This window comes from Onychomys torridus, chromosome 8 (genome assembly GCF_903995425.1).
Source record: "Onychomys torridus chromosome 8, mOncTor1.1, whole genome shotgun sequence".
In the NCBI taxonomy this organism is placed as follows: Eukaryota; Metazoa; Chordata; class Mammalia; order Rodentia; family Cricetidae; genus Onychomys; species Onychomys torridus.
Window position 1 is genome coordinate 77,762,544 of NC_050450.1, and position 21,414 is coordinate 77,783,957.

At 41.8% G+C, this 21,414-nt stretch overlaps 1 protein-coding gene across 2 annotated transcripts in view; it reads right to left on the reverse strand.

Annotated features, from left to right (window-relative positions):
• Ankfn1 (ankyrin repeat and fibronectin type III domain containing 1) overlaps window positions 1–21,414 on the reverse strand; it is a 384,629-nt gene that overhangs the window by 125,306 nt on the left and 237,909 nt on the right. For both annotated transcript variants that reach the window (XM_036197222.1, XM_036197223.1), the window contains exons 4-5: window positions 16,865–17,066; window positions 14,823–15,033 (exon numbers count right to left, since the gene is read on the reverse strand). In XM_036197222.1, the coding sequence (XP_036053115.1) occupies window positions 14,823–15,033; window positions 16,865–17,050 (397 nt within the window). In that variant the 5' untranslated portion in view covers window positions 17,051–17,066. The remainder of the gene's footprint in view (window positions 1–14,822; window positions 15,034–16,864; window positions 17,067–21,414) is intronic.

Below are 21,414 nucleotides of genomic sequence, written 5' to 3' on the forward strand. Positions count from 1 at the left end.
CCCTAAGCCCCGACATTTTTCCTGCTTTCCCTGGCATAGCATGTTTACTTCTGCACCCTCTACCCCCCCTAGGCTTCAGTCCTCCTTCTTACCACACAGCAGTTCTGCCCTCTCAGAGTCTACCAGGAGAGCACCTTCGACTTTCCCAGTCAGGTGCACAGTCCAGGAGGGGCTGCAAGCCAGTGCTCTGCCAAACGAGATGGTCCTGCTGTGGCAGGGTGCAATGGTGATGGTGGGCAGAGCAGAGATTGGAGGGCATGTCTGGAGATGCAACACTCCAGGGTCAGAGTTTCTCTAGAACACTGGATTTTATGTGCGGAACTGAGCAAGAAGATATTGTTTAGAAATGAGAGATGTGTTTATTATGGAGGAGAATGGGGAAACAGTCCTAAAAAACTGTGGTTTTGAAAAAGAGAAAGCATTTTGAAATCTTTTTTTTCCAGGTTCAGCCCCAGGTGTCCCTAAGACTGTTGCTCACTGGCCTCTGTTGTTACAGGTAATTGCGTGGACAAATCTCAAAGGCACTGGCTGAGCCTGTGTTCTCCAACCATCTCACCGGGCAAATCTTTACATTTTTTTCCTATGGATTTTTTTAATAGCTTAATAAAACACTCTTTTGAAAGATTTTTTTTTTGCTACCAAACCAGCTGACTTATAAAGCAGTCATGTTTCTGCTTATTATTAATGACCCATTTAATGGCCAATAGTAGTGCCTGTTCAGATGAGATAATCAACCTAACTGGGTTAATTTACTTTAAGCAAAAGCAAGTGAATATGATAATTATATCAGGCTGGGTAATTTTATCATAGGTGGAAGTGTGATAGGGTAGGTTTTGACACCTTGAAAATTGTTCTGGGGACTTTTTTTTTGGTGGTTGTTGTTGTTGTTGTTTGATTTCAGAATGGGACCTTTTTACTCTTCTTATTTAAAGATGAAGAAGCTGAAATCCAGGGAAGCAGGATGACTTAGCCACAGTCTTCTTAAACCCCTTCAAGAACTCAGAACTCTTCTCTAATCCAAACGGAATATGAATTAACGTATTATTTATATATTGCAGTTTAGATTCAGCTGGAAATTGGCACACTCATTTTGGCTGGTTGGTTGGAAATGGGGGGGTGGGTCGTGCCTGTTTTCGGGTTGACTTTTCCTGCCCATCCACTGCTCCCTGTCTTGGGTCTCTATTCCACTTTTTCTTCTACCCACGGGCTGTTTTCTTCCTGAGTTCAGCACTACTGACCTCTGCAAGTGTAAGCTTTTTCTTTCTCTTAGCAGTTGGTCCCTTCTGCAGCCCAGTGACTGTCCCCCTGAGCAGCCACAGCCAGCACAATAGAGGGTCTGTGGGTGTGTGGCAGGCCGTCCGGCTGGGGCAAGACCACTTCACGGCTCCTGAAACAGGCTCCCTGCTATTGTGGTGTTTAATTATCAACAGTATTTCTACCACCCAGTGCTTCAGAGTGGGAATTTGTTATAAGACCTGCCCAGCTAATTAACTATGGGATGGGGGTGGGAGGTGGGGCAGGAACTTTGTGTTCAAAGAATACAATTAGGGTTACTGTTTAAATCCTGAGATAAATAGTGATGGGGCTGAATGGACTTTGTCTAGTGCTGGAATCTAGCTTAGGGACTGTAGAGCCTTCACTATTCCATCATTTTCCTCTTCCCCCACAACTGGTGAATGGGGCCTGGCTGACAGTTACATAAAGTTTGGAAGTATGAATGAGGAAAACATGCAGATTAATTTGAAAGCTTTAAAGTTTTGTTTTAGTTATGTTGTCTCTGTGTGAGTGTGTATCTGTAGGCACAGGATGATGCCTTGGAGCTGGAGATAAAGGCAGTTGTGAGCCACCCGGATGTTGGCACTGGGAACTCAACTCAGGTCCTCTGCAGGAGCAGCAATCACTGGTAACCACTGAGCCATCTCTCCAGACCCTAATTTTATTTTTTGGTTTTTCAAGACACGAGTTTCTCTGTGAAACAGTCCTGGCTATCCTGGAACTCACTCTGTAGACCAGGCTGGCCTCGAACTCACAGAGATCCACCTGCCTCTGCCTCCCAAATGCTGGGATTAAAGGCATGTGCCACCACTGCCTGGCTCCCCTAATTTTAACTTTAATGAAGGTTTTGAGGGAGTAATTTATTTGATTTTCTTGAAAAAAATGAATACATTTTCTTTTATTGATGATATGCCATTTTGCAATTTAACAACATCTTTTTATTGTTGCCATTTTTTCTCTTTCTTATTGATGAAATAAACAAGATTCTAAGACAATGGCTTCATCTTCCAGCTTAGATGCATCCCATCCCTGTGCCGTCTTTGCACATAAAATCACTATTTGCAAAAAGCCTCATTCAGCCTCAAGTACCTCTGAATCTGAAATAGTGCCTTGTCTTCAGCAGAAACATACTTTGTAAATGATTATTTCCAAGAATGGAGATAATCCTCAAAGGTCCCTTGTGATCCTAGAAATGATGTGGTATCCTTAAAAGATATATGGTCCCAGAGAGAGCCATGTGTCCTCCTTATTACCAAGCCTTTCTGGATCTGTGGATTGTAGCAGGGTTATCTTTCACTTTGTACCTCATATCCACTTATAAGAGAGTATATACCATGTTTGTCTTCCTGGGCCTGGGCTACCTCACTCAGGATGATTTTTTCCTGGTTCTATGCAGTTGCCTGCAAACATCATGGTTGGTTAGATGTCTGACATTTCCTTTATCCATTCTTTGGTTAGGGGACATTTGGACATGCTGTGCATTTTTAAACAGAACACGATGAACAGCCACATGAGCATTGCCCTAGCATCACTACTGCCCCTCATTCTATAGTTGACTGCCTTTCTTGCAGCTGACATGGTCCCACATCTTCTGATTGCATTCCCAGATCTCAGCCACCACAAACATCCACAGGTCACCTTTGCCTATGTGGTGGGTGGCCTTTGTGTGAGTAAATTTGGTCCCTCCTGCCTTAGCTCTGCTGTGGGTGATGATCAGTGATGAGATGTTGGGCAGCTGCACCCTCAGTAGAAGAAAAGGTAAAACATGTCCTGGTTTCTGAATTCTTCAATTTGCTTCTTAATGTGCTGATCGCATGCGCATAAAACAAACTGATCTTTCTGAAATGGCTCTGTATTTTGTTTCATTGTGTATATGCCTGGAACTGTTTATTGAGCCAAACTTGCTTTTAGTTTAAAAAAAAAAAAAAAAAAAAAAGGTGTGTAGTTTTAGCCAGTTGAACACAAAGCTCTTACCGGAAAACTGGCATCACAATGGTGCCTGCCTCACAAACCAGGCTAAGTTAATGATAATCTCCACACAGGATTTTATTAATATCACTCCTATTGATTTTTAGAGGCACACAAAAAATAAATCCAAATTTGTTCATAGGAAATAGCTTGGTATTTTTTCACCAAAAAAATAATCTCTTGTTGCAGATCTTTAAAAAAAAAAAAAAAAAAAAAAGTCTATTCTAGCTACTTTTAAAAAACATAACACACTCATAAATGATGTCAAAGTGAATGTTTATCTGTTATTTCAAATGATAAAATAAGGTCATTTTGGTATAAACCTTGCACTAAGTGCCAATATCCTCTGGACAACCAAGAAGAGCAGTTCATAAGATTTATCTTTGTTGATCATAAGCAACAACCTTCTAACAATTCTGCAACTAACTTGGTTTAAGGTAGTAATGCCAAGAAAAGTAAGGCAAAGGCATTTTAGTGATTAAATGTATGAAATTAAAGAAACCCTTACGGTAGAGAGACTCAGCATTTCGGTCCAATCTGCTTGGCTTGTTGAGATCCAGAACTCAAAGCCCATTTTGCCTTCTCTTGGGTCTCCAGCTCTGAAGTCTCTAGGAGTCCAGTTGCAAAGGTTGCAGAGACCTAACGATTGTTTCATTTTAACTGCTACAGGTCTTTCTTCTATAGAGCCTGTTACACCTGGGAAAGGGCCTGGGCGTGTCCCTCTCTGCTGCCTCCCAGAACGTGGCTCTGCAGAGTCAAGTTAAGGAGGCAGAGGGCGCCCTCACACCCGGGGCTCTCTCAGTTCCAGGGGAGAAAGCAAATACTCCACATGTTTTTGCCAGGTTACTTAGGGAGTCCAGATCAGGTTTGGGTTTGAAAACCATGTCTTCTGAGGCTGCTCTTCACACTGTCCACAACCATAGAGTCTAAGCCACGTCAGGAAAATTTCCTTACACTAACATTAAAAACAGGTGAGATTAGTTTCGAAATGAATTGTAGCTAACTCAAAATGTCCAAACTGTTATCATTTGCACAGGCCATCAATGTAAAACCAGACATTTTATAGTCCTTTGTTTTTGTACTAAGCCGTTGAAAGCCAGTAGCCAGTATGAATTTCATATTTCTAGTGCTTTTTGATTTGGGCTACATATATTTTTAATAATAAATTGTGTTTTATTGTAAATTGGCAGTTTATAAGTGTATACCTTGATAGGGTACAAGGTGATTCTGTGATTTATTAATATGTGAAATGGTGACATTAAGCTAATTAAAGTATATACTTCATTTGAGAGCTTTACTTTTGGTGATGATGACTTTTAAAATATGTCTTAGAAAAAATGAAGTGTATAATATAATTAACTGTATGGAAAACATTAAAACACAGTCTTCTGTTCAACTGAGATTTTCTATCCTTTGGCTATTACCTCTCCATACCTCTCCCTTCAGCTTTTGTAACCCCATTTTCTTCTCTGTTGCTGTGAATCTGATGGTTTCAGGTTCCCTGGACAAGTCAGATCATATGGTATTTGTCTTCCCGTGCCTAACTATTTCACTTAGGGTAAGGCTCCAATTGCATCCATGTGGTCACAAATGGCAGAATTTCCTTTCTCATCAAGGCAAAGTGGTATTTCCTTGTGTGTCCATCCCCCATTTCCCTCATCAGTTCAGTTGCTGATGGACACCCAGGTTCCTTCCATAACTTGGCTGCTATGAACAGCGCTGCAGTGGATATGGGACTGTGGATGTCTGTTTGACAAACATTCCAAATCTTTTGGGTAAATACCCAGAAGTGGGATTGTTGGATCATATGATAATACTATTTTTAGTGCCTTTTTTTTTTTTTAAGTCAAGTAACAAACCCAGGACATCACATATGCTAAGCATGTGCTCTGCCAGTGGGCCACATCCTTGGACCTATTTTTAGTTGTTAGAGGAAATGCCATATATTTCCCAAATTGTTTATACCAATTTCCATCCCCACCAAACAGCCTGAAAGGTTCCCTTCCCACATCTTCACCAACACTTATTTTTTTGTCTTTTTAGAAAAGCAGTTCTGACAAGTGTAAAATTATATCTTGCTGTGGTTTTTACTTGCCTTTCTCTAAGGTTAGTGTTGTCAAGTACTTCTCCACATTCCTGATGGTCATTGTACATCTCCTTTTGAGTCTGTCTGCTCAGGAGTCCTGCCCATTTCTTAACTGATTTTTTTTTTTTTTGAATTCCTTCCATGTTTTGTGCATTGGCCCCCTTGTTAGATGTATGCTGATGGGTATTTCCCATCCCTGCTTGTTTCTTCTCTGAGTTGTCATTATTATCCAATAGCTTTTTAGTTTGATGTTGTCCCCTTCACTATTTTTGCTGTTTGTTACTCATATTTTGGGGGTTCAAATCCAAAAAGTCATTGTCCAGACCAACACCATGGAGTTTTCCCCCTTGTCTTTGTTTATGTTTATAGTTTAGTCTCTTATTTAGGACTTCAGTACATTTTGTGCTGATCTGTATATGGTGTGGGGTAGGGGGTCTGATTTCATTCTCATGCTTTGGGGGTATCCAACACCACCTGCTAGAGAGGCCACACTTTCCCTTTGTTGATACATCCCTGGCATCCTTGTTAACAGTCAGCAGGCAGAGCGTGGACTTATTCTGGAGCTCTCCCTTCCCTCCCTTATTTTAAGAGATTGTGAGTTATGCATGGCTAATGACTTCTACGTAGCACAGTGTAGTTTTGTAGCACAGTTCTACAAACTTTGAAAAGTGTGGTATTGGGGGTACCAGTTCATATAATCCACAGTGCTGCTACTGTTTATCTCGACACAGAAACTGTGTAGCAGATGGTAAACATTTAAATTCTTTGCCAGAAGCTCATAGATTTTTTTTCTTGAAAATTGTATTGAATGACAGTTTTGGAGGGATAGCGGGGTGTTTATAACATGCCAGGGCATGAGAGAAGTACTTGAAAGGTACTATTCTACCACTTACATAACTGTCCTAGATTGACAGTGTAGCAGCCAGCCTTCCAGGAAGATCCATTCACCCCTGTCCTCTCCAGGCATCCCTCCACACACACGCTGTGCAGGGTTGCTCACAATAGCATGTTCCATCTGAGATTAGGTGGCAAAGGATACTTGTTTCTGCCTTGGTTGATGTTTCTCATCTTCTCAGAACTTTATCACTTAGGAACGCCAACTGCCGTGTAATCAGTTTGCCACATGGAGAGGCCCATGCATCCAGAGAGGCAGAGTTCTTACCAGCTGTGGCTCTGTGTGAGCAATGTGAGATCCTGTAGCTCAGTGTAACGGCAAGGTGGTGGTCATTGTGTGGATGTCCTGAACATCCATTCAGCTAAATCCAGTCCCACATATCTAATCCTTAGAAACTGAGATAAATGTCATCATTTGCTAAGTTTGGGGTGATTTAATACCTAGTGATATAGATAATAACCAACATAAGATTATACACATCTTAAATATATAGATAAAGAAACAGGCATGAAGAGACTGAAGGTTTTTCCTACAAAGTATCAGATGTGGAATTTGAAACCGGAACTCCTCCAGTCCAGCCGTTTGATTTTTAGCCTGCGCTAAGGATTTGGTTTAAAAGTGCCATCTCTAGTAGTTATCTTTCATTGCATGATGGTGAATGTGGGTTGAATGGGGAGAACTGATAGCAATTGGAATGTTGGGAAATGTGGATAGGAACCTATGCACTCAAAGGCATTGTTAAGGGCAATCAAAGACATCATTAAACATTATCTATAATGTTTTAGGTTTTGACAAAGGGAGCTTATTCTATGCAGGGGATATTTAAATATTCAAAGCAAAAGCCGACTCTCAAGGGAAGGAAATCCTGCCATTTGCAATAATGCAGATGAGCCTAGAGGAAGCCAGAACACAAAAAGACAAACCACATGATTATGTGTAAATGTGAGCCTTAAAACATCCAGTTCACAGAATTAGAGAGCAGAAGGTTGGTTGCCAGGCACTGGAGACTGGGTGAGGTGTATCAAAGGGTATAAACTTCCAGCCAGAAGCTTAACAAGTTCTGGGGATCTCATGTACAACATGAATGATGTTGAGTGTGCTAATTAACTTGATGATGGTAATTATTCCTCAGTGTATACAAATATCAGACTCCTATGCTTTGAAGATAATCACATTTCCCCTATCAATCAAATATTTTGAAATGAAGAGAAAGAAGCTGCCATTATTAAAGAATGGGTGATTGAAACTGAGACCAAAGCCACCTGATGGTAATTATTTAGGAACATAAAACAGGGTTAAGCTACTCTGTACATGGTAGAATCCTTGTCTTCATTTGGAAATATGGATATTAAGATGTTGAACATGTAGCGATCGAGATTCAAAACCTTCAAGCATCACCAGGAGAGAGACCATCTAGTACAGAGTCCCTGTGGCAAGATAGTGTGGCATGCGTAAGGGCCAAGAGGGTGATATACTGTAGGAGGCATTTTGAGGAGCAGACATGTAAGTCAGGGTGAGGATTTATACTCCTCTTTTAATGAGGCAGATAGGAATATATGTGTCTCATTCAAGAGATCCACTTCCGGCTCATTTTCCCACATTCTTAATGGCAGCAAACCTTTGTCCTTTGAGAGTTGCCCAGTCTGTGGGACATGGAGAGTGGTGACGCTGGGCAATGCTATTTTGGAACAAAAATCAAGTGTGACTAATCAACAAGTCTGGTTTTCTCATGCACAAACTCCGAGGACAATCCCAAAAGTGTTTTGAGCAGGGGCAGTGCAGTCGGAGTGAGCGTGGGGTCTCCCAGGAGGGCCCTGGTAAAGACTAACATTGGCTTGGGTTGCAGACTTTCTGCTGCGGCTGTTTACACAAAGCCAACCTCATTAGTTTATAGTCACACCTCTCAGACACAGCCTGCCCCGTTCTCAGCACAAGCACGGACTCCTACCACAGCAGAAACGAGAGGCACATCCTGTGTGGTGGGGTTGCAGCACAGGGGTCGGTACTGTCTGCCAGTGAGACAGTAGCTCTGTGCTGGTATTGTTCAAAGTCCCTGACTATTAAGATTCGGGCTGGCACAGGCAGCTTCTGGGAGAAGGTGTGGGAGGGGCTCACTGTGCAGCAATCTGGAGGGTTCTGGAGAGATAGGAAGATGCAAGTCAAGGGAGGGGGAAGAGAAATTCACACTGAGGAGCATCCCACGGTTTTGCTGGTCCACATCACTAGACAGTGAACAATGAAAGCTAGCCAGGTACACTGACGATCAGACTTTGCAACAGTGCCCAGAAGCAACCCGAAGGACCCCAAAGTTTAAGTTCCTGAGAACTTTATATTGTTTCCTTCTGTAGATGGAGCTGTCAGAAGACTAAAGTGTCTATCAAAGTTTTCTGAATATCTGTTATGGCTGTGGAACTGGGACTAAAGGATGAGGCAAAAATCCACAAGTGTGACCACATCTGCACATGGCAAAAATCCAAAGGAGCTGGGGTTTTTAGGACTGGTGTTGGCAGGCTTTCATGGTACCAACTTCATGGCAGCCTCACATTGGGAAGACTCGCACTGATGACTCACTAACCCTGCTTCCATGACTGTTGGGTTGTGATTACTGGGAAGAGCAGGATATGGTAAGTTAGGTAGAGAGAAGGAGCTTGGTTGGGGCTCTCATTACCAAAGATGGCAAGGCTTTCTCAGGTAGCAGCTGCTCCATGGAGTGTGTCTTAGCTACTGGGAAGCTATCAATGCCCAGAGCGAAAGTCCTGCCTGTGGTTCCTGTGCTTAGGGTGGTCCCCAGCGGCAGTCTGTCCAGGTTCTGGCCTGTTTCCTAGGCTTCAGGGAAACATGTGGGATGCCCCTTTAGTAACAGCCAATGTTCTCCTCAGCAGGAGTGAGTGTTACAGTAGCTCCCCTGAGATGAACTGAGTTTCACTTTCCATAGTTTCAGTTACTCACAGCCAACTGTGGGCCAAACATACTCAATGAAAATCCTCCCAAATAAACAGGTCTTAAGGCTTTAATTGCACTCTGTTCTGGGTAGCAGGATCAAATCTAGGTCTGACCTCCTTCATAGCACCTGGGATGTGAATCATCTCTTTGTTCATGGTATCCACGCTCTGTCCATGTTATATGCACTGCCCACCCATTAGTAATGAAAGTAGCCATCTCCAAGAATCAGATCGACTTCCATGACATTGCAGTTCTTGAGTTCAAAAAATGACATTTATTTTACTTAATAGTGTTCCCAAAGTGAGAGAGTAGTAATACTACATTATTATATTTTATCACTAGTGTCATCATTAATCTCTTATTGTGTATGTATAGGGGAAACATTATATGTAATTACATATAGAGTTAAATATAGTGATAGATACACTTACAGATGGGATGCTACCCATAGATTAAAGCATCATCTGGGGTCTTGGAACATACAACAATGTTACTACTCTACTCTGTGCTGCTTGCTTAAAGGTGGGGAGGAACAGAAAATAATTGCTGAATAGATAGTGGATTCATCTCCTGATTAAGCTGGGGAGTCTGTAATTTTGAGTGACAGCTTCTGGGACTTACTCTATGCATGGAGAGTAGTACATGATTGTGTGTTGATCTATACTCATAACAAACATTCTCATCTAGCTCCACAATTCAGGGTCCATGACTTTAGAAATAAGTACTGAATGCAACCATGCTGTGATTCCTGCTAAGAAATGGGGTAAATCATACAAAACTTTCTTCTGAATTATGTTGTGATCCTTGGTTGGCAAAGTTAAAGGAGGATGGGGATAATTTTGAGATGAAAACTACTCTGGGGAAGATAAGGAAGGAAATTAACTCTATTGGAGACCTCACATTCTGCTTTGCAATAGTAGGCAGTCACTAGAAAAGCAGACTCAGAGCAAGGGAAGGAAAGAGTTGAACATCTACTGTGTAACAGTGTGAGACTATGAAAGTTAGGTCTGGGTTCAGATCTTGGCTGTACCCCATTAGCTTGGTAATGCTAGGTGAATGGTTTGACTTCCTTATTTCTGGTTTCTTCACAGAAAAATGAGAAAAATACCTCCTACCTTACAAGTTAGTTGTGAGAATCAAGTGAGGTGATACTGAGAAAAGCAGTATTTTAGTGAATGTGAGTCCATGTGTATGACTAGGTGCCTGTTTGTGTTTGTGAGGGTGCATGATGGGTAGAAGTAGTTGCATGTCTGTGTGTGGTGGGGAGGGGCAGAGGTCAACTTCGGGTTTCATTCTATGGGTCGTTTCTACCTTAGTTTTTGAGAAATTGTGTCTCATTGGATTGCAGCTCATCAAATAGTCTAGGCTCTTTGCCAGGGAACCCCAGGGATCTGCCTGTCTATGCCTCCTCCTGGTGCTCAGGCTACAAGGTTGCAGAATTGCTCCTGGCCTTGTTTTGTGGGTTTGTGGAATCAAATTCCGGCCTCCATACGTTTTACTGAATGAGCCATCTCTTCAGCAAGCAGGAGCATTTTTGTATATGCAAGGCATCCTAAGAACTGAAGAGTTTTGATGGGATTTTTTTTCTCTTAAGTCATGGCTTTCCAGCTTGGGAACAGTTTGTAGCAGGTGTTTGCCTCTGGTTACAGACGGCAGGCTGCAGCTTTTCTCCTGGGAAACCTCATACTCCTGGACAGAAGCAATCCTATTTCTTTTGTACTTGATTTAGAAAGTAAATTTAAAATTCCTACAAACACTGTGTTCTTCTATCCTGCCTTTATCCAACACAAATGGCTCCCTAGTGCTCAGAAGAGAACAAATAAATGCACCACAGACTTTCAGCAAATAGCTAGAAAGGAAAGATACAGGAGCCCACTGGCCACAGCCCTCCATGTTGGTTATTCAGAAATACAATAAGTTTGTATAGAAGAATCCCAGGATTAACATCCAATGAACTTGGGCTTATGTTGCTGACATCTGTTTGCTCACTGTGTGACCTTAGTGTGACTAGTGAGCTGAATAGTTTAGTGTCTACTTGACACAGGTTAGAGTTATTTGGGAAGAAGTAATCTCAATTGAGAAAGGTTCCCACCAGTTTGGCCTGTGGGCAAGCTTGTGGGACATTTTCTTGATTGATGATTGACCCAGCTTATTGTGAGTGGTACTATGCTTGGGCAGGTGGTCCTGGCTGCTTTAAGAAAGTGGGCTGAGTAAGCCACAAGAAGGAAGCCAGTAAGCAGCACTCCTCTATGGCTTCTGCTTCAGTTCCTGCCTCCAGGTTCCTGCCTTCAGTTTCTGTCTCAATAATGGACTATGAAATGGAACTGTAAATTGAAATAGATTTGTTCTTCCCCAAGTTGCTTTTGGTAATGGATGTTTATCACAGCAGTAGAAAACATAAATAAGACAATCACCTTTTCATAATCATAAATAAGTCCTCTTGAAAACCGAGTTAGCAACATGCATTAGTGTTAAAACTCAAAAGTAATGTGTGTAGGGACCTCATAGACATTTAACCAATATTTGTCATTTTGTATATGGTTGAGCCTTGGATGGCCACTGTAACTTAAGTGTCCTTTTCTCCAGAGACTGAGACCTAGTCATTTTAACTTACTGTTCCTCTTTTTGCAACTTTGTGATAACAATATGGTCTTTATCCAAATAGGAGCAAGGAAAATCCAGAATCTTTAGCATATTTGGTTTTGACTTTCCAGATAGTTGGTACTTGAGTTCTGACTCTTATGGCTCAGGTTATCTTGAACTTGCTTTCTAGTCAAGGATGACCTTGAACTTCTGATCCCTGTGTTCCACCTCCCAAGTGCTGGGATTAAAGGCATACACTACCATTCTCAGTTTCTATGGTGGGTGCTGAGGATTGAAGGCTTTGTGCATGCTACATAGGTACCCTGCTAACTGAACCACATCCCCAGCTCTGTACATGAGCACTTCCATGGAAACTTAATTATAAATGGAAGGGCTTGGGCACATTGGGAGTCTTACAGTTCACAGAAAAAAAAAAAAACAACCAAAAAACCAAAACAACAACAACAACAAACCCTGCATACTTCTGCAGAGTCTCAGGTGAGGAGGACTAATGTTTCATCCACTCAGGGTACAAGGAGTGGTAATATCTACATGAATAGTCTCCTTGTTCTTCCAGAATGGGGCTTAGTCTGCACACTGTGTCCAAACCCTCTAATTCTCTCTCCACCCCCACACCCCTTTCTGAATCTGGAGGACAGACATTATTGCAAATGAGTCAGAAGGTAGCAGAGATCTCTCTCAGCTTCATCTTCCTTTTTATTTTAACTTTCCCTCGGAATATTCAAATTTTGCTAAGAAGGAGCAGCCCTCTGGCCAGGCAGCTCTTCTGGAGAGCCTTCCTCCCCACTACTCCTCAAGTTCTTCTACATGGGTTTGGTAAGCTTAGATTGCTTTTGCAATGGTGTTCTGATACAGGGTCTGTCTCTGGACCTAGTCGTGGGGGGGTGGGTGTTAGGAAATCTGGGAGCTGAGATGTGACCTCTAATCATGCGCGAGCTTCCTCTGGTCTTCTAGTCTTCTGGGGTCCACCACTTAGAAATAAGTGAAGCAGTGTGGGTGAAACACCAGAATGGTGAGGTTTCTAGAACTAGTGTCTAGTGGCACTGAGCCACTGTGGTTGTTGGATCAAAGAGTTTGCACCAAGGAGAATGTGAGCTCTGACCTCATGGTGCTGTGAGGACTGAAGGTGCCAATGTGTGTAAAGTACTCAGAATAGCACCTAGCCAATCACACTGCGTAAGACTCCATTGTAGGAAAAGTCTGGAAGGGGCAAATTGTTGAAAACAGCAACAACAAAACGACTGTTGATGTCTCCTAGGGCTAGGGATGGGGAGGAGGTCAAAGAGCAAGGAGTCAAGAGTGTGGAATTTCTATAGGGTGATAAAGAAGCTCTTCAATGATTATGGTGATGGTTACCTGGTTTTGCATTACTAAACAACATTACATCTTTTTTTTTAATGAGTGAATTTTGTGATGTGTGAATTCCATATCTGTATCTCTATTATCTTTCCTTTTGTTAATAACCTATCATCTCTATCACCTATCTCTCTATTACTCATCAACCATCTATCATCTGTCACTCATCTATCCTGTCTATGTATCTGTTTATCTTTACCTGTCTACAGTCATCTACCATCCATCTCTCTGTCTACATTATCTATCATCTGTCTGATATCTGTCTCTGGTCAACATTACTGGCATGCTACTCCCAGAAACCAGCACCTGTTCCATGGATCATTCAATAAAGTAGCCCCTGACTGGTTGTCCCACCTCTACACCTGCCTCTCCTGTGTTCACCTTTCACAGAGCATCACAGTGGCCCTGCAAAGTAAAACAGACCACAGCATTCACAGATCATGCCACTGCTTCCCCATGACATTCAGTCTTTAGAGGAACACACTGTAGCATGACTACCAGAATCTACTATCTGGTCCTGGTGACTTCATCCGCACTTCTATTTGCTCTATTCCAGTACTTTAGATTCCTTTCTTACTATCTTGAGACTTCTATTTATCATTGATTCTTCCCAGAATGGATCCCACATCTAATGAGTAATTACTTTATATCATTTGGGACTTAGTTACACTGTGCCACATCAGCTAAGGTTCTCTTTCCTAACCCTATTTAAAATGGACCCTTCTGTTAGGATTCTGACCACTCATCCAGCTGTATGACCACACATGTGCAGTTCAGTAGCCAAGCAAGGGTTCTTCCATCCTACATAATCCATGTGCTGCGTGATTGCACAATGCGTGGAGCATGGTCTTGCAGTTGGCACATGCATGGCATAGCTCCGTAAGCCTACAGTGTGCACGTGCAGGGGAATCCTTAAAAGGCCGGTCACAGACTCCTCCCCTCTTCTTCTGCTTTCTCCTCCTCCCCGCTCTCTCCCTTTTCCTCATATGTCTCTTCAACAGGCCTGGCCACTCTCTCTTCTGTCCTCCTCCTTCCTCCCCCTCCTAATAAAGCTCTGATACTAGGTTTTATCATGCCTCATGACCTTTCTTCACAGAGTCAAAGCCCAGCATTTAAAACCAACACCTTTCCTTATGAACCTCTTGCTACTCATTTGTGTTCTTTTTCACAGCATTTACCAATGTTTGAATTTATGTTGTAGTTTATCAATTCATTTGCTTATTGGAATCTCTTCCACTAGGATGCAAGTGCTCTACTGTGATTCAGGCATTTATCTAGTTTGTCACTGCATTTCTAGACTTGGGACAGTCTTTACTCAGTGTTTGTGAGTGTCTGAGTAAAGCCCCTACACTAACTGTGCATGCAGAGACACAATCAACTGCTCATCCATTTCCTACAAACACTTCCTAATTTTGTATCATCATTCGAAGATGCCATATACCTGAAAGCTTTGATTAAATTGTTAGGAAAGCCATTTGGAGAGGCTTCCTTTCAATAACATTGATTATGTCTTCCTTAGAGAACAATTAAGTGCTTAAACTGATAAACACTAATTGATCTTTACAAGAAAGTCTTTGGAAACACATAAAGGATTTCAGGGTCTGTGTTTCATCAACCATTCCTGAGCGGTTATTTTGGTGACATAGAGCAAAGGTCTGGTGGACGATATGGGCCTTTATGTTTAGGTTTACTTACAGTGTGGACTTTCTCGGGCCCCTGTCCGCAGAAGAATCCGAGCAATGGGCACATTGTTGGTCATGATGGCAATGTCCAAGGGTGTCAGTCCCTCGCTGTTTGGTGTGTTCAGATCTAGTTCTTCTGGTGTGTACTGGTAGAGGAGGAGCTGTACAGCATCTAGGTCCTGCTGCTCAACAGCCTCAAACATGGCTTCATTGCCCTGGAAATTCTGGAGAAGAAGAAAAGCAGGTTGGTACAGAGTTGGAAGTAGTTTTCTCAGGAGAGCTAAATCATCTACAGAAAAAAAAATGGCATGGACAATATGACTCTTTTGAAAAAGTTTTTGTAAAAGATCAATAATAAACAAAAAGGATCTCTGGGATTCTCACAAATACTATTTTTTTGGTAGCTCACCAGGGAAGATGGAGGCACATCCTACTTCTACATTTATGCGTTATTTCTCTAAGATTTACTTTGCTTTCAGAGCTGTTGGGATGCTGTTGGCCTTGACCTAGTGCTGGGATCTGATTAATATGTGGAAGCTCTTCAGTGACCGAATGTTTAGGCAGGACGATTTTATTTTTAGTCTCATCAAAAATTGATTTTTCCCTATCCAAGCCTTGCCAGTCCACTTCAGATGAGTGCATACTGCAGCATAGGAACCTGGGGAGAATATGAAGCGATTATGCAAATGCTTATTTTGACAATAGGGACCCAGAGGAGAAGGCTATTTTGGTATGCTGTCCTCCTGCTGCAAGACACCGTACTGAACAGAGAAGTTGCTTTTCTACAGTCTGCCAAACAGAAGGGCTTCTGATACTTAGGTCACAACCTAACCCCAGCTAAGCCCTCCCAGGAGATGGGTGTGAAATAGGAAACCATATTAGAAAACAAATGAATTCAAAATCAAAACATTGCCCTGTCTCCAGTGTGCCTTTGTTTATGGTGATTGGTGTCTCTTGTCTCTTGCGTGCCACATTTACTATCCCTTTTAAGTGATTTCCTCCTCCAAACTCTAACTTGTTTGTGTCTATCTGTGAAGGCCAGGACTTTCTTCTGCTTTAATACCACATGGAGCCCTTACCTCCCTGCACAAATAATCTCATCGATCATGTGAATGCATGCTTGCTGCTTTGACCCACAGCTAGTGCTGAACACTACTGAGAACATCTGTAATATATGCTGTATGCCGCTGGCTATGGACTAATGGCCATGACAGCTATACAGGCCACGTAATTTAGCAACAGGAAGATGTTCATTTTTCCTGATGGACTGATACACTTTTAGATATCAACTAATGGGAGGTCACACCCGATTGTATTTCCTGCTTTGATTGCCTGGGGACTCAAAGGTGAATATAATACTGCATTTCAGGGAGTATATTTGCCTAGAGTTTTGGTATAGATATTTGTTTTTCCCTCTATTTTCTTTTGCTGGCCTTTTCTGTCCTCTTTCTTTATATAATAAACAGAATTCTATTCTTGGATTGTATTTTGAATGCCTCTGAAACACATGTGAAGTATGTATATGTACACACACACACACACATATTTATCAGAAACCTTTAAATGATTTTAATACTATTATTTAAATGAACACTGGTACTCCTAGGAAGTCCATGTGATCTGAAACATTTGATATTTGCCAAACTGAGTGTGTGTGTGTGCATGTGTGTGTGTGTGTGTGTGTGTGTGTGTGTGTGTGTGTGTTGCTGGGGGCCTGAGGATTGAACCCAGGACTTGGTGCATCCTAGTCAAGCAATCTACCCCCATGTCCACAGCTCTATCTGTTCAAGCTGTTTATTTTGGAGATTTGTTTATTTGGTCTGGTAGTGAAAAAAAAAAAAAAACTAAGGAAAGAAATTAAGAAAAAGAGAGGGGAAAAGCCTTCCATTCACCCAAACTTAATGTAACATTTTATACATACATACATACATACATACATACATACATACATACATATATATATTTCCTGTCTTGATGGACTTTATGTGTAAAATGAAACATTCATTAAATTGTTGAACAATGGAACTGACGTGGGAGTAGAAAGAGTTCTCTTACCATGGAGGTCTTTCTGAGACTCAGCCGATCCGTTCTGCTTTTAAAATAGGACTCATCAAAGGATGAGTGGCTGCCCTTCAGCTTCTCCGAGAGGTTCCTGTACAGGCGCTTAGCAGCATTGGGAGATGATGGAGCGCTGTGCTTTTTTGACTGAGAAAGATGTAAATTCTGCATTTGTTGGGTCATTTTCAAGCGGCAGTTCCTAGGAAGAGGAAAACAGCATGCATGATGGTTACACACAACGCAATTACACACCACAAAGAACTCTATCACCTCCAGGAACCATCTGGAAATCTCAGATCCAAATGTGATATTCCAGCTGGGAAGGCCTGCAGAGATCACCAATCCCAGCTTCTTCCTGCTGTAGAGGAGAAAATGGAAACCCAGGGAAAGGAAGCAGCATTTTATGGCTCCAGAACTGATTGGTGACAGGAATGAAATGTCACCCCATTTACTCTACGAAATATCCATTTATACACGAACACTTAAAACCCTTGGTATCTCACTCAGTTAGGAAAGAGTCTCAGTGCTGTATCTAGGGGGTATGTGTAATCGTGGTTATACATAATTGAGACTATTTTTAAACTCCCTCCCCCTAGATGTTGACCTCTATTGGATGGATAAGAAAGTGTGGTTCAGCCAGGCAGTGGCGGTGCATGCCTTTAACCCAGCATTCAGCATGCTGGAGGCAGAGGCAGGTGGATCTCTAAGTTCAAGGCCCGTCTGGTCTACAGAGTGAGTTCCAGGATAGTCAGGGCTGTTACACAGAGAAACCCTGTCTCAAAAAACAAAAACAAAAAACAAAAAAGTGCCATTCTTTTCTGCATACTCATCTTCTTCTGAGAGTAACAATCAAATTGGGAATCTAATTTTGTCTACTTGGCTAACTATCCCAGTGTGCTCAGGGACGTTTTATCTATAGGACTGATCCTGCTTACCTTGGATACCCTGGGCAGACGTCCTCTATTCCTGCCTAGCACTCTTCAAGTTGTACTTGACTATTGCTCCTAAAATCTCTAGTGGGTCCCCGCCCCCCATCACACTTGAAGTCAGTTTCTGGGAGGTCAGGTATGCCATTTCTAAATCCACCCACCATTAATTTGGGTATTGCTATAGAAATATGGAGGCTAGAAAGTCTGTGCTTGCCTGGTGTATGGTGTGTGTTCGATGGGTAAATGCAAAAATAGAATTGCTAGTCTATACATTGTGGTGCAAAGTATGTTCTCCTCCCTGAAGCCTCTGGGGCAGCAGGCCCTGAATTCTCTGAAAAAGCACTGATGCCTTCCTACCCTGTCACATTTTGAATGACATCTTCTACTTGTAATGCTGTACCAGCTCCCCTTGATTTATATTCTCTCCAACAAATGGAATACCACCATAATGACATTGAAATGTCCTTGGGCACCTTTTCAAACTAACTTGCAACTTCGTCCAAGATAAAGAGATGGCCGAACCCAATTTAGTCTTAGTCATGGCCATCAGTCCCTACCCAGTCTTAACTAAGCAGACACTCTTACATTGGACAGGTGATACATGGCACTGCTTGAGTGTGTGTGCATTTTTATATATCTTTAAAGGCCTTTTAATTGTATTCAAAGCAGAAGTAGAATGGTTTGGTGATTTGTCCTCTTTCTCTCCAATCTACAGATTTTTTATCTTTGACTCAATAGCAACTACAGGGCTTTTGTTAATATTTCTTTCCATAAAGGTCCAGGTTCCAGGCTACCACATGGGGATTGCTCTACCTCTTTAATTCTGCCTTCTGTCTCTAGACTTTTCCCTCAGCACTGACACCCCTAGTTCAAGCCATCTGTCTTGCCTATACCATTATCTTTCCCAAAATAACTCTACATTCTTTTTGTATCTCCCACAATGCCCAGGAGTCCTGTACATAAATTCCTGTTGTTTGATTGAATTCCATCCACTTGCCCTCTAACTGATGACACCTACCCTTACGCATCTCCCATCTGTCCCTTTCTGTCACTGGAGGTTGACTTTCCCTGCCTCTATGACTTCCTCCTCTTACTCCCCAGCTAACCCTTTCTTCCAGGCTAGTCATCAGCACGTTTCCACTCTTCAAGCATTCATCCATCTTTACATTTTTCACTTTTTTCTCTATATTTAAAATGTTCTCAGATGAGAGAGAATGAGAAAGAAAAAGTTCTGTTGTCTATCCTTAGAAACAGAAATGTCTCCACCAACAATGATGCTCTTGGTTTTTCATTCTTATGGAAAGGGGCAAGCTTTAGAACTTAAAAGACTCATGCTTGACTCCTGATATTGGTATCTACAGCAGATGCGGCTTTGGATGTCTGCTTTGAATTCTCTGGTCTTATTTACCACATATTAATAGATGACATAATATTGGGTAAAGAGTTATGAAGATTAAATTGATGAAGAAATGGTAATTGCTACCTCTTTTTGTGCATTGTAGCCTGGCAATAAATAGCAGCAACTATTAAGTTATCCTAAGTCTTTGTGCAAAACTAGACACCAGGGTATAGCATCAGTATTCATCTTTCTTATAGGCTTTAAACATGGTCCATGTACATAAAAATTGGTTTTATGTACATTGTTTTATTTTGATAGAAAAATGCAATATAGCTATTTCACTTTGGATTTGTATAGTAACTTATGCTAAAATAGAAACTGAATGTAGAACTTTCAGCTCTTAGAAGGGAATAAAGTAGAATAAAGACGAATCTAAAAACGTTGAAAAATTAGACAAAATAGGATTGCGTATTTAAGGTGGAGAGCTGAGTTCAGTACAAGTATCAAGCTCCATTCTAATTTCTTTTGCCCCATTCTCATCTTTCCTAGTGTCTGGTAGCCTTGAAAACCAGCACTCATTAAAACAAAACAATATGCAGACTGCCAGCCACTGTAGAGGGACCATAAGGTTGGTGGTCCTTCACCATTTCATTTCCACCCCCTTAGAAGCATCATTATTTGATCTTTCTGGTTGTTCCCTAGGAGAGCCTCTCAGAATGCTTGTCATTTTTTGTTTGACTTGCAGCCCCCCAAGAGCAATGAGCCTCTTCCTCTAGAGTATTTGTTTTTGTGGTGGTTGTTTAGCAGACATCAGCATTTTTAAACAAGTCTTTTAAATTGCTCTGAACTTTGGGAATGAGACGGTTTGGAAATAAAGGGCTTTGGAAAGCTCTGACATATCACTGAGTCTAGCAGATCATGTTCATGCCTAGGGATGGGAGCAAGGTGAGGAAAAACATGAGAGGCTCATGTGTTGCAATGTGGGTGTTTTGTTTGCATGTCTGTACCATGTATGTGCTTGATGCCCACAGAGGCCAGAAGAGGGGGCATCAGAAATCCTGGAACTGAAATTACAGCTAGTATGAGCTATTCTGTGAGTGCTGGGAATCAAACCACAGTCTTCTAGAAGAGCTCGCCTGTGTTCTTCACCTCTAGGCAATCTTTCTGAGCCCCCAACTGAGTTTTCTCATGAAGCGCTGAGTATTTAAACACAATCCCAACTCACTTTGTTTTTCTTCTTGTTTATGTTTCCCTTTTGCCTTGGGCTTTGATGACATGAACATTTATCTCACAATAGACAATGGGGGCAATTGTAATCAAACAGGAATAAAACGTATCAACATCCCTGGACAGATACAAGTACCATCATTCAATCTTCATCATTGTACACCGTGAGCTTAGTTAAAAGAGGAATAAATGGTTATTTATCATTACTTTAGAAACAAGGAAACTGAGCCCCAGAGAGGTTAGATAATGTATCCAGGACCTTACAACCAGAAAATAGAGCAGTAAGATGTGAACTCTGACTCCAAGACCTGTGCTTCTAACAGTTCTGCTATTATTATTGCTATAGTGACTTAGTCCAGCTGCCTAGCAGCTTCTCTATGCTCGATCTGGATTCCAAAGTCAAGATTTCTTGTCCTAGTTATGAATCTTTGTTTCACCGGAGCTTGGTTGTGGAAAGTTTTCAGTGTTATTGTCCTTTGGAAGTCGTCTGAGCCAGTTTGGGTGAGACGTAGTTTCAAGACACCGCATATTAGAAATTGGAGTGCTAGTCACTCCTGACAGCTGGGTGGCAGACACGCTCAGTGAAGGGAACATATTCAACTCAGGAAATATTGTTCTTTAGGCTGTTATGTGAACTGAGACCTTCCCACTTCAACCTGCCTGTCATCAGACCAAAGAGAAAGTTTGACCCCATCCATTCTCCACCCGCTCTTAACATGACAGGTGTGTCTTTGATTGCTAAGGGGTGGTCCACTCTATTACAGTATTGACATATAACAGTGGAAGCTGCCTTTCTAGTCTCTGTGCCCTTTGAAATGAAATATATATATTTGAAATGTCAGTGGTGACTCAGGAGGAACACTGCTTTTTAAAATTTTTACAAAGTTACACTTGTGTGTGTGTGTGTGTGTGTGTGTGTGTGTGTGTGTGCGCACACACATGTTCACATGTACAAGCACATGGGACCTGAGAGTATAATTCAGATTGTCATGATTGATGGCAGGTACCCTTACCCATTGACTCATCTTGTTGGCCCTGACTTTTAGTTTGAA